Source organism: Oncorhynchus keta, chromosome 7 (assembly GCF_023373465.1).
Source record: "Oncorhynchus keta strain PuntledgeMale-10-30-2019 chromosome 7, Oket_V2, whole genome shotgun sequence".
NCBI lineage: Eukaryota > Metazoa > Chordata > Actinopteri > Salmoniformes > Salmonidae > Oncorhynchus > Oncorhynchus keta.
This window is the reverse complement of record NC_068427.1, coordinates 6,664,193-6,676,609: the sequence shown is the minus strand read 5'-3', so window position 1 is coordinate 6,676,609 and position 12,417 is coordinate 6,664,193. Positions and strand designations below refer to the sequence as shown.

General features: G+C 46.0%; 1 protein-coding gene across 6 annotated transcripts in view; it reads left to right on the top strand.

The window, feature by feature from the left end:
- The window catches only part of mycbp2 (MYC binding protein 2), a 239,038-nt gene that overhangs the window by 177,556 nt on the left and 49,065 nt on the right, over positions 1–12,417 (top strand). For all 6 annotated transcript variants that reach the window (XM_035773118.2, XM_035773117.2, XM_035773116.2 and 3 more), the window contains 3 exons: positions 796–930; positions 10,184–11,791; positions 12,113–12,282. In XM_035773118.2, the coding sequence (XP_035629011.1) occupies positions 796–930; positions 10,184–11,791; positions 12,113–12,282 (1,913 nt within the window). The remainder of the gene's footprint in view (positions 1–795; positions 931–10,183; positions 11,792–12,112; positions 12,283–12,417) is intronic.

The following is a 12,417-nucleotide window of genomic DNA, read 5'->3' as shown; positions in this document are numbered from 1 at the left end:
GCAATGCAGATAGACTGGGTAGCCAGTTGATTAGCTGTTCAGGAGACTTATGGCTTGGGTGTAGAAGCAGTTTAGAAGCCTCTTGGACCGCGGGTACTGCTTGCTGTGTGGTAGCAGAGAGAAGTCTGACTCTGGTGGCTGGAGTCTTTGACAATTTTTAGAGCCTTCATCTGACACCGCCTGGTATAGAGGTCCTGCATGGCAGGAAGCTTGGCCCCGGTGATGTACTGGATCTGGGGAACAATGCCAAATCTTTTCAATCTCCTGTTCATGACTGTCTTGGTGTGCTTGGACCATGATAGTTTGTTGTTGATGTGGACGCTAGGGAACTTGAAGCGCTCAACCTGCTCCACTACAGCCCCGTCGATGAGAATGGGGTTGTGCTCGGTCCTCCTTATCCTATAGTCCACAATCATCTCCTTTGTCTTGATCACGTTGAGGCAGAGGTTGTTGTCCTTGCACCACACGACCACGTCTCTGACCTCCTCCCTATTGGCTGTCTCATCTTTGTCGGTGATCAGGCCTACCACTGTTGTGTCATCAGCAAACTTAATGATGGTGTTGGAGTGACCAACTTTTGAACGGTAGTGTAACTTTTTATTTTTTATTGCTTTGGCCACAATGACGAGTATAGTACAAGTCAGCAGCATTATTTGGGTATGAGTCAACATATTAACTTTTAAAGTGAGATTTTCACTGGACACTTTAATGAATCTAACATGGATGTGAATGGATGTTTTGGTTGCTGTTCTTGGTGGAGCCAATGTGGTCCAGCTCTGTCTTCTCTCCCAACAGAACAAACCCTGCTAGAGCATGGGGCCCAGACCCCCCCAACTAGCCCCTTTTCTGTCCAGGCCTTCAACAGTGCTGCTGGAGCCATTGGGGCCAACGGGACACAGGGCTTCAACTATGGAATCTCAAACAACAAAGGTGAGGCCATCCGGGGGATGTGGCTAGGTGGGTGAGGGATGCCTACATTGAGTGTACTAAACATTAGGAACACCTTCCTAATATTGAGTTGCACCCCCATTTGCCCTCAACAGCCTCAATTATTCGGGGCATGGACTCTACAAGGTTTCAAAAGCATTCCACCGAGATGCTGGCCGATGTTTACCCAAATGCTTCCCACATTTGTGTCAAGTTGGCTGGATGTCCTTTGGGTGGTGGACCATTCTTGGTACAAGAAACTGTTGAGCGTGAAAATCCCAGCATCATTGCAGTTCTCGACAAACTCAAACCGGTGCGCCTGGCACCTACTATCATACCCCGTTCAAATGCACTTAAATATTTTGTCTTGCCCATTCACGCTCTGGCACACATACGCAATCCATGTCTCAATGCTTAAATATTATTTGTAACCCGTCTCATTCATCTACACTGATTTGAAGGTGACATTAATACAGGATCATAGCTTTCACCTGGTCAGTCTGTAATGGAAAGAGCCGGTGTTCCTAATGTTTTGTACAATCAGTATACATGCACTTGGGGCTTGGTAGCTACAGCTGCTTCTGCTTTAGGAAACTCCTAAATTGTTGCCTGAAGCAGAACCTTGGTCATGGTCATTAGGCATAAAACTTGATCAAATGGTCAAACATGGAGTGAAATGAGCAGGTAGTGTATCTGAACTAGGAAATCCTAGTTTTCGTTGTCTGTTGCAAAGCATTTTAAAACAAATCAAATCATATTTTATTCGTCACATGCAGTTGTAGACCTTACGTGAAATGCTTACATACAAGCCCTTAACCAACAATGCATTTCAAGAAATGGAAAATAATGATTAAATAAACTAAAGTAAAGAATAAAATAAAAAGTAACACAATAAAATAACAATAACGAGGCTATATACAGGGGGTACCGGTACTGAGTCAATGTGCGGAGGTGCAGGTTATTCAAGGAATACTCGGACTAACTTAATCAAACCTTTCTTTGCTATTCTTCTTATCTCTCTTTCTATGATAATTTGTCTGACTAGTAATATTCTGTCTTGAAATACTCATGGCATTGCCCGTGCAAGTCAGATTATTGGAGACACTCTGCAGTATTGTGCTAGTTGTAGTTATGCATGTATATCTTAAGTGAGGATGTGTCAAACATAGTTTCCTTTTCCTTACAAAACCTTGGCGATTTATTAATCAATTAACGCACTTGTCAAAATCATGTCTTCAGTGCCTTATTTTAACAACCATTATCAATTTTCACTTTGGGTACAAAACGTAGTAATATGTGTGACTATGGAACTGCTGAAGAGATGCATATTACATTGACAAGTCTCCACATACAGTTGCTGCTCCTCACTTCTCTCTCTTTCATTCTTTATCCACTGTCTTTTAATTCCTGTTTACTTCCTGCTTCTTGGTGACATGTCTCACAACTTCCTGTGGGCTTCCTGGGTTCTCTTGGTCTCGCTTTTAGATTTCCAAATCAGTATTGTTCTTGTGCACAACTGGAATGTTGATGTAAATTAACATGTCGTTTTGGGGAACTGACTTGCCTAGTTAAATAAAGGTTAAATAAAATGTACTAAACATCTAATTGACTGACATAGGTTGAAAAGCATTTTGTTTTGAGTTGTTTCTCCAGAGCGAAATTAAATCATTCATGAGTGGAATCAAGTCAAGGACTGTGGGACTCTGGGCCCGAAGGTAGTTGTTCATTTTAAGCAAATATTCAACCTATTTCAGTGCAGAAACGAATTAACTACAAATTAACTACAAACTACGAATTAACTACAAACGACCACCCCTCATCACTGTCAAACGCTCCCTAAAACACTTCTGTGAGCAGGCCTTTCTAATCGACCTGGCCCGTGTATCCTGGAAGGACATTGACCTCATCCCGTCAGTTGAGGATGCCTGGTCATTCTTTAAAAGTAACTTCCTCACCATTTTGGATAAGCATGCTCCGTTCAAAAATGCAGAACCAAGAACAGATACAGCCCTTGGTTCACTCCAGACCTGACTGCCCTCGACCAGCACAAAAACATCCTGTGGCGGACTGCAATAGCATCGAATAGCCCCGTGATATGCAACTGTTCAGGGAAGTCAGGAACCAATACACGCAGTCAGTCAGGAAAGCTAAGGCCAGCTTCTTCAGGCAAAAGTTTGCATCCTGTAGCTCCAACTCCAAAAAGTTCTGGGACACTGTGAAGTCCATGGAGAACAAGAGCACCTCCTCCCAGCTGCCCACTGCACTGAGGCTAGGAAACACGGTCTCCACCGATAAATCCATGATTATCGAAAACTTCAATAAGCACTTCTCAACGGCTGGCCATGCCTTCCGCCTGGCTACTCCAACCTCGGCCAACAGCTCCGCCCCCCGTAGTTCCTCACCCAAGCCTCTCCAGGTTCTCCTTTACCCAAATCCAGATAGCAGATGTTCTGAAAGAGCTGCAAAATTACAAATCAGCTGGGCTTGACAATCTGGACCCGCTATTTCTGAAACTATCTGCCGCCATTGTCGCAACCCCTATTACCAGCCTGTTCAACCTCTCTTTCATATCGTCTGAGATCCCCAAGGATTGAAAGCTGCCGCAGTCATCCCCTCTTCAAAGGAGGAGACACCCTGGACCCAAACTGCTATAGACCTATATCCATCCTGCCCTGCCTATCTAAGGTCTTCGAAAGCCAAGTCAACAAACAGGTCACTGACCATCTCGAATCCCACCGTACCTTCTCCGCTGTGCAATCTGGTTTCCGAGCCGGTCACGGGTGCACCTCAGCCACACTCAAGGTACTAAATGATATCATAACCGCCATCGATAAAGACAGTACTGTGCAGCCGTCTTCATCGACCTCGCCAAGGCTTTCGACTCTGTCAATCACCAAATTCTTATCGGCAGACTCAACAGCCTCGCTTTTTCGGATGACTGCCTTGCCTGGTTCACCAATTACTTTGCAGACAGAGTTCAGTGTGTCAAATCAGAGGGCATGCTGTCCGGTCCTCTGGCAGTCTCTATGGGGGTGCCACAGGGTTCAATTCTCGGGCCGACTCTTTTCTCTGTATATATCAATGATGTTGCTCTTGCTGCGGGCGATTCCCTGATCCACCTCTACGCAGACGACACCATTCTATATACTTTCGGCCCGTCATTGGACACTGTGCTATCAAACCTCCAAACGAGCTTCAATGCCATACAGCACTCCTTCCGTGGCCTCCAACTGCTCTTAAACGCGAGTAAAACCAAATGCATGCTTTTCAACCGATCGCTGCCTGCACCCGCATGCCCGACTAGCATCACCACCCTGGATGGTTCCAACCTTGAATATGTGGACATCTATAAGTACCTAGGTGTCTGGCTAGACTGCAAACTCTCCTTCCAGACTCACATCAAACATCTCCAATCAAAAATCAAATCCAGAGTCGGCTTTCTATTCCGCAACAAAGCCTCCTTCACTCACGCTGCCAAGCTTACCCTAGTAAAACTGACTATCCTACCGATCCTCGAATGTCATCTACAAAATGGCTTCCAACACTCTACTCAGCAAACTGGATGCAGTCTATCACAGTGCCATCCGTTTTGTCACTAAAGCACCTTATACCACCCACCACTGCGACTTGTATGCTCTAGTCGGCTGGCCCTCACTACATATCCGTCGCCAGACCCACTGGCTCCAGGTCATTTACAAGTCCATGCTAGGTAAAGCTCCGCCTTATCTCAGTTCACTGGTCACGATGGCAACACCCATCCGTAGCACGCGCTCCAGCAGGTGTATCTCACTGATCATCCCTAAAGCCAACACCTCATTTGGCCGCCTTTCGTTCCAGTACTCTGCTGCCTGTGACTGGAACGAATTGCAAAAATCGCTGAAGTTGGAGACTTTTATCTCCCTCACCAACTTCAAACATCAGCTATCCGAGCAGCTAACCGATCGCTGCAGCTGTACATAGTCTATAGGTAAATAGCTCACCCTTTTTCACCTACCTCATTCCCATACTGTTTTTATACTGTTTTTATTTATTTACTTTTCTGCTCTTTTGCACACCAATATTTCTACCTGTACATGCCCATCTGATCATTTATCACTCCAGTGTTAATCTGCAAAATTGTATTATTCGCCTACCTCCTCATGCCTTTTGCACACATTGTATATAGACTGCCCATTTTTTTCTACTGTGTTATTGACTTGCTAATTGTTTACTCCATGTGTAACTCTGTTGTCTGTTCACACTGCTATGCTTTATCTTGGCCAGGTCGCAGTTGCAAATGAGAACTTGTTCTCAACTAGCCTACCTGGTTAAATAAAGGTGAAATAAAATAAATAAAAAAATAATAATAATCTATTGTGCCCGTTTTTCCGGCTCGGACAGAGATGGATACAGTTTTACGCCTGCTACTGCTACCGCGTAGACTGCATGAGAGATGAATGTTCACAACACAATGACAAAAAGGAAAGGGACAGTTCATGGAGGTATGCCTTATCTACTTTAAATAACTATTAAAATGATGTTGTCAGACAGCTCTGCAGCATACTTAGGCAGGCTAGCCAAGCTAAATAGGATGACTACAGACAGTACGGGGAGCACAGAGAACACATTTGATGGTCTGGCTGGCTGCTGCTACCTGAGCAGAGATGAGATTTTGACTTTAAAGGGGAATGGAAACACTAGGATTTAGAACGCCAGCTAACTGTAAAATAACAATAATGAGTTGTTAGTACGTCCCCTGAACGTTCTTGGGACGTTGTCATGATCCGCTGGAGGTTTTTATCTAGTTCTTGTTACCCGATGGTCGCAAAGAAACCCCCCCCCCAAAAAAAAACAATTTTACCCACGGCGCGTGCACCATAGTTTCATTACACATCAGCCCTTGTTACTGCCAATCAAGGCTCTGATTGGTGAGCCACTGATCCAGTCACAGCTCTGTCTTTTGACAATGCTAGGTATACCCACACACACAGTGCTTTTAACATTGTATTTTCAACCTACATATTTGACACACTGACATACATGATTACTTTGTGTATGTTTATTCATACAGTCGTTATTATTTAACATGTTCTCACCTGGGATTTGAACTCGCATTCCGATATTCCCGCTACACCACCAGTGACTGATTTCACCTGTAGGCCTGTTCCTAAATCTCAGCTCTTGTTTTAAAATACACGGAAGAAAAACTATTATGCACTTCACGGCCTAAAGTATGTGGACAACTGCTCGTTGAACGTCTCTTTCCAAAATCACGGCCATTAATATGGAGTTGGTCCCCCCCCTTTGCTGCTAGAACAGCCTCCACTCTTCTGGGAAGGATTTCCGTTAGAAGTCGATACATTTGCTGTGGGGACTTGCTTCCATTCAGCCACGAGCATTAGTGAGGTTGGGCACTGATGTTGGGTGATTAGGGCTGGCTCGCAGTCAGCGTTCCAATTCATCCCAAAGCTTGTTCAATGGGGTTGAGGTCAGGGCTCTGTGCAGGCCAGTCAAATTCTTCCATACCGATCTTGAAAAACCATTTCTGTATGGACTTTGCTTTGTGAACAGGGGAATTGCCTTGCTGAAACAGGAAAGGGCCTTCCCCAACCTATTGCCACAATGTTGGAAGCACAGAATCATCTAGAATGTCATTGTATGCTATAGCGTTAAGATTTCTCTTCACTGGAACTAAGGAGCTTGAACCATAAAAAACAGCCCTAGACCATTAACTTTACAGTTGGTACTATGCATTGGGGCAGGTAGCTTTTTCCTTGCATCCAAACCCAGATTCGTCAGTAGGACGGCCAGATGGTGAAGTGTGATTCATCACTCCAGAGAACCCGTTTCCACTGCTCCAGAGTCCAATGGCGGTGAGCTTTACAACACTCCAGCCAACGCACATGCTGATCTTAGGCTTGTGTGCGGCTACTCGGCCATGAAAACCCATTTCATGAAGCTCCCGACGAACAGTTCTTGTGCTGATGTTGCTTCCAGAGGCAGTTTGGAATTTGGTAGTGAGTATTGCAACCGAGGACAAACAATTTTTTATGAGCTACGAGCTTTTTCACTCGGTGGCCCCATTCTGTGAGCTTGTGTGGCCTACTACTTCACGGATGGGCCATTGTTGCTCCTAAATGTTTCCTCTTCACAGTAACAGCACTTACAGTTGACCAGGGCAGTTCTAGCAGGGCAGAAATTATACGAACTGACTTGCTGGAAAGGTGGCATCCTATGACGATGTCACGTTGAAAGTCACAGAGCTCTTCAAGTAAGGCCATTCTGCTCCCAATGTTTGTCTATGGAGATGACATGGCTGTGTGCTCGATTTTCTAAACATGTCAGCTGTAATGGCTTCCTTTCCTCTTGACCATAGCCACTGCCCTAGCCTGAAAGCGGGGTTGTTTCATACGCATACAGTCCACATTCAAAGTTTCCAATCGGCCAAAACATTGATCAATGAGATCCAGGGATATGGTGCAACAAAAATGTTTATTCTTCTTATATCTAACAAAAATATTTTCCAATTTAAAGCATAGATTACTTGACGTGAAAAATACATAATATAATCTTTCTTTATAGTCAAAAGAATATATCTCAATCAGGTAAATATAAATCATAAAGGTACATATCCAATATTTCATCATGTACATGGAGCTCTGTAAACTCTCTACAAATATGTCCAAATCGGCTCTAACATCAACAATGGGTGTAATAGCCCAACTCAAATTGCTGAAATAAATAAATGAAATCAATGAGGGAATGTCTAAAAGGTAATGAATGTGTGGCTCAACAACAAAGTCAAACAATGTATGTTTTACTGTCACAGTGAGATGTGGTGTTTTAGCTTTAGTAGTCCGGCATCCCTGGAGCAAATAAGTGCCAAAGATCCCCCTGAGAAAGTTCCCTTGGGGCCATCGTGCGATGTCCTAAGGACTATTAAAATAAGTCACTTAAAAGTCTTGGATCATCCTGAAAAAGTCCTGACATGGTCCTCAGTGACTTCCTGGGAAAGCTCCCCCAGAGAACGCTCTCTTGAGACCATCACGCAATGTTCTTAAAATGTTCTCAGTATGTCAGTGGGATAACGTCACGCCGCAGCCCTTAAGTGAACCAATGGGATCGACGTCCCCTATTTGCTGGGAAGTCACCCCGCTTATCACTGATTCTACTTTTTAAACATGAGCTCTATAGCTCCCATCCCTGCTTAGAACTCTCAACCAGCCCAGGGCTTCACTGCAAATGTCGACAACCTTAGTGGCATCTATCAGATATGAATTTAGGAAGCGTCATTTTGTGTTCGAGTTAATGTATTAGTTTACCACATGCATTCAGTGTTTTTCTTTCTGGATCTCTAAAATATTGAACTAAATGCCTAGAAGATGTGTCAATATGACCAGACTTACTAACCTTGACGCGCAGCACACGTGGTGCTCTAATGAGGAACATGTTCAGATTAGTTGATATTCTCCTTACTATTTGTATGTTGTATATATTATGGATCCCCATTAGATGCTGCCTAATCAGCAGCGACTCTTCTTGGGCATCAGCAGAATTAAGGCAGTTTATACAATGTTAAAACATTACAATACATGCACAGATTTCACAACACACAGTGTGCCCTCAGGCCTCCACTACCACATATCTACATTACTAAATCAATGTGTATGTATAGTGTGAATGTTATCGTGTGTGTGTGTGTGCATGTGTCTGTGCCAATGTTTGTTGCTTCACAGTCCCCGCTGTTCCATAAGATGTTTTTGAATCTGTTTTTTTAAAATCTAATTTAACCTGTGTGCCAGTAGTTTAGGCAGACAGCTCGGTGCATACAACATACCATTACCTCTCACAAATAAAAGTAATGATGAAGTCAATCTCTCCTCCACTTTCAGCTAGTAGAGATTGACATGCATATTACTAATATTACTTACTATTAAGTATCACTAAAGTATACCACGTATCAATATGTTTCCATTCACTCCATTATCCCAGCCCCGGGCTCAAACTGCTGTCTCCCAGCCTTAGTTCATGCATCTCTTACTACCTTTTTTTCTGTTCTCTTATAGCTATCTTAACTCCAACTGCCTGTCGTTCTGACTCTCCGTCTTCTGCTCTCCCAATGGTCATCCTCTCCCTCTTCCTTTCTCCTCCTGTGGTGTTTCCTTACCTGTTCTCTCTCCCTCCTCCTTTCTCCTCCTGTGGTGTTTCCTTACCTGTTCTCTCTCCCTCCTCCTTTCTCCTCCTGTGGTGTTTCCTTACCTGTTCTCTCTCCCTCCTCCTTTCTCCTCCTGTGGTGTTTCCTTACCTGTTCTCTCTCCCTCCTCCTTTCTCCTCCTGTGGTGATTCCTTACCTGTTCTCTCTCCCTCTTCCTTTCTCCTCCTGTGGTGATTCCTTACCTGTTCTCTCTCCCTCCTCCTTTCTCCTCCTGTGGTGATTCCTTACCTGTTCTCTCTCCCTCTTCCTTTCTCCTCCTGTGGTGATTCCTTACCTGTTCTCTCTCCCTCTTCCTTTCTCCTCCTGTGGTGATTCCTTACCTGTTCTCTCTCCCTCCTCCTTTCTCCTCCTGTGGTGATTCCTTACCTGTTCTCTCTCCCTCTTCCTTTCTGCTCCTGTGGTGATTCCTTACCTGTTCTCTCTCCCTCCTCCTTTCTCACTGTGATGGTGTCCCTGTATTCATGTCCTGTGTTTTACGCTGTAGATGGTTCTTCATCACACAGCCTTGCATCTTCTCATGAGTGTGTGCACAAAATCAGTATGTCCGCGGCTGGGCATTGTTCTGCGCTCTCATCTCTCTCTCTCAGGCAAAAGGGTGAGTAAAATAAAGAATGCATGAGTCCTTCAGACTGAACACTTTCTAAAGACCAATTATATAATACCTAGCCTGGGGGACAGTGTTGGGCTGGGCTTTTCTCATTTGTTGCACCATCCTCTGTCCATGTTAGGGCCTTCAGTGAATAGATGGACAGACCTGTCAGACATGCATAGGTTGATTTTAGGTCATTTGGAAAACTTATGTGACTCAAGGCCATTCAAGGCTCTTCTGAATTGCAGTCACTTACTAAAGTGAATTGGTCGACAACTTTCCACAGTCTGAGGCTTCTTATTTATTTAAAAAAAAAAATCAGACTTCTCTTCATTTCTTCCCTTTCATAATCCCTTTTGTTTTGACCCTTAGATGTTGAGTGTTGTACTCTGAGTAAACTGGATGTGCTGCCTTTTACACTAAACCTCAATGAGTTATAGTATAACTGTTTCTATTTTATGCCTATCTACTAGCCTCTAAACAACGACAGAAAAGCCACTCCCCAAAACAGGAGGGTGGACGCTCCTCGGACAACTCCAAAAGCAAAGACCTGCCGGCCAGCGAGGCACTGATCCTGAGGTCAGACACGGCCAAGCTGCGGTCAGACTCTCATAGCCGCTCTCACTCGCCCAACCATAACACCCTGCAGGCGCAGAAGGCCGAAGTGCGTGATCGTGACTCCTCCGGGCTGCGCGCCGAATCGCCCAACCCTGGCTCCCGCTCCTCTTCGCTCAAGCAGAAGGGCCTGTCCTCCTCGCTCAAGCAGAAGGGCCTGTCCTCCTCCTCAGGGAAGTATAGACCCTCTAGCACCTCCTTGGCGTGGTCTTCCTCCCCCCAGCATGACCAGAACCTCCCTCCCAAAGTCAGCCCCTCCATGGCTCTGCTGGACCCGCCCAGAGAGAGATCCAAGTCGGACTCGTACACACTGGACCCGGACACCCTACGGAAAAAGGTCCCTCTCGCCTCAGAGCCACTGAGGGGAAGGTCCACCTCGCCTAAACCCAAACTATCTCCCAAGGACAGGTGCAGCAAAGGAGGTGACATGAACATGGAGAACCGCAGCCCATCACCCCATGTGACCCAGGAAGACCTCCACAGGGAGGTGGTGATGTGTACGTCTATTGCTCTTCTTTCCGATGATGAGGGAAATGATGAGAACGTTGACGTGAGCAACACAGAGGAGGGCTCTTCCAAGGTGCACTTCAGCATCTGCAAGGTGCCCATCAAGGATGAGCTGGAGAGCAGTCGCTCGTCGGCAAAAGTCAGCCGCAAGACCTCCAGCCGCCATGTGCGCCCCAAGAAGGACAAGTCTGGCCCGCTCTTCAAGGGCGAGAGCTCATCAGTGCTCACCGAGACCACCAAGCAGGCTATGTCGCCCTCGGTGGCAGAGTGCGCCCGGTCGGTCTTCGCCGCGTTCCTCTGGCACGAGGGCATTGTCCACGACGCCATGGCCTGCTCCTCGTTCCTCAAGTTCAACCCGGAGCTGACCAAGGAGCACGCGCCCGTCCGCAGCTCGCTGGGCGGCCAAGAGGAGAAGGAGAGCAAGCTGATGAACCGCCACTCGCTGGAGATATCTTCGGCCCTCAATATGTTCAACATTGCCCCACACGGGCCCGACATCTCCAAGATGGGCAGCATCAACAAGAACAAGGTCCTGTCCATGCTCAAAGAGCCACCACTGACCGAGAAGTGCGAGGACAGCAAGGGGGAGCCCGTCTCCCACGAGGTGGCCACTCATCCCTTCATGAGGGCCAAGTCCATCCTGCCGCTCACACTCCAGCACCTTGTTGCATTCTGGGAGGACATCTCCATGGCGACCATCAAGGCAGCCACCCAGAACATGATTTTCCCCAGCCCGGGCTCCAGCGCCATCCTGAAGAAAAAGGAGAACGAGAAGGACACTAAGAAGTCCAAGAAGGAGAAGAAGAAAAGAGATCAGGCTGAGGTGCGCCCCAGGGGGAACCTGTTTGGGGAGATGGCCCAGCTGGCCATCGGGGGACCAGAGAAGGACACCATCTGTGAGCTGTGTGGGGAGTCGCACCCCTACCCTGTCACCTACCACATGAGGCAGGCCCACCCAGGTAAGATCAACAATGTTGGGTTTGCTTTTATTCCATAGGTTTAGAAATACACATGCCATGTCACTGTGCGAGGTTGGCCTACCTCTCACATATAAAAGGTCAGACATGAAAATCCTATTTTGTTTTATTGATTGTGTGGAAGAAAAGAAAGCTGAACATGTCTTCATACCGAGGCGGATGGTGGCTAACCCCATGACACCGTATACACTGTAGTTCTGCTCGTACAGCAGCACTACTCAATATGATCTTAGCATAAGATACATGTATCTGTGTTCTATTTAAGTCTGTGGATCTTAGCATCATCTGGTGTGTTTTGGGCAGGTTGTGGTCGCTACGCGGGAGGCCAGGGCTACAACAGTATCGGCCACTTCTGTGGGGGCTGGGCAGGAAACTGTGGAGACGGAGGGATCGGTGGAAGTACCTGGTACCTGGTGTGTGACCGCTGCAGGGAGAAGTACCTGAGAGACAAGCAGACTGCTGCCAGGGAAAAGGTACTGTACTGCTCAACGCTTCAATAGATGTTTTGTATCTTTACACATGCATAATAATTTAATACATTTGTGTAAGTTAATAATTTCATAAAATTCTTCAAGCTTATGGGAACTTCAAAAATACTTGGATAGTTA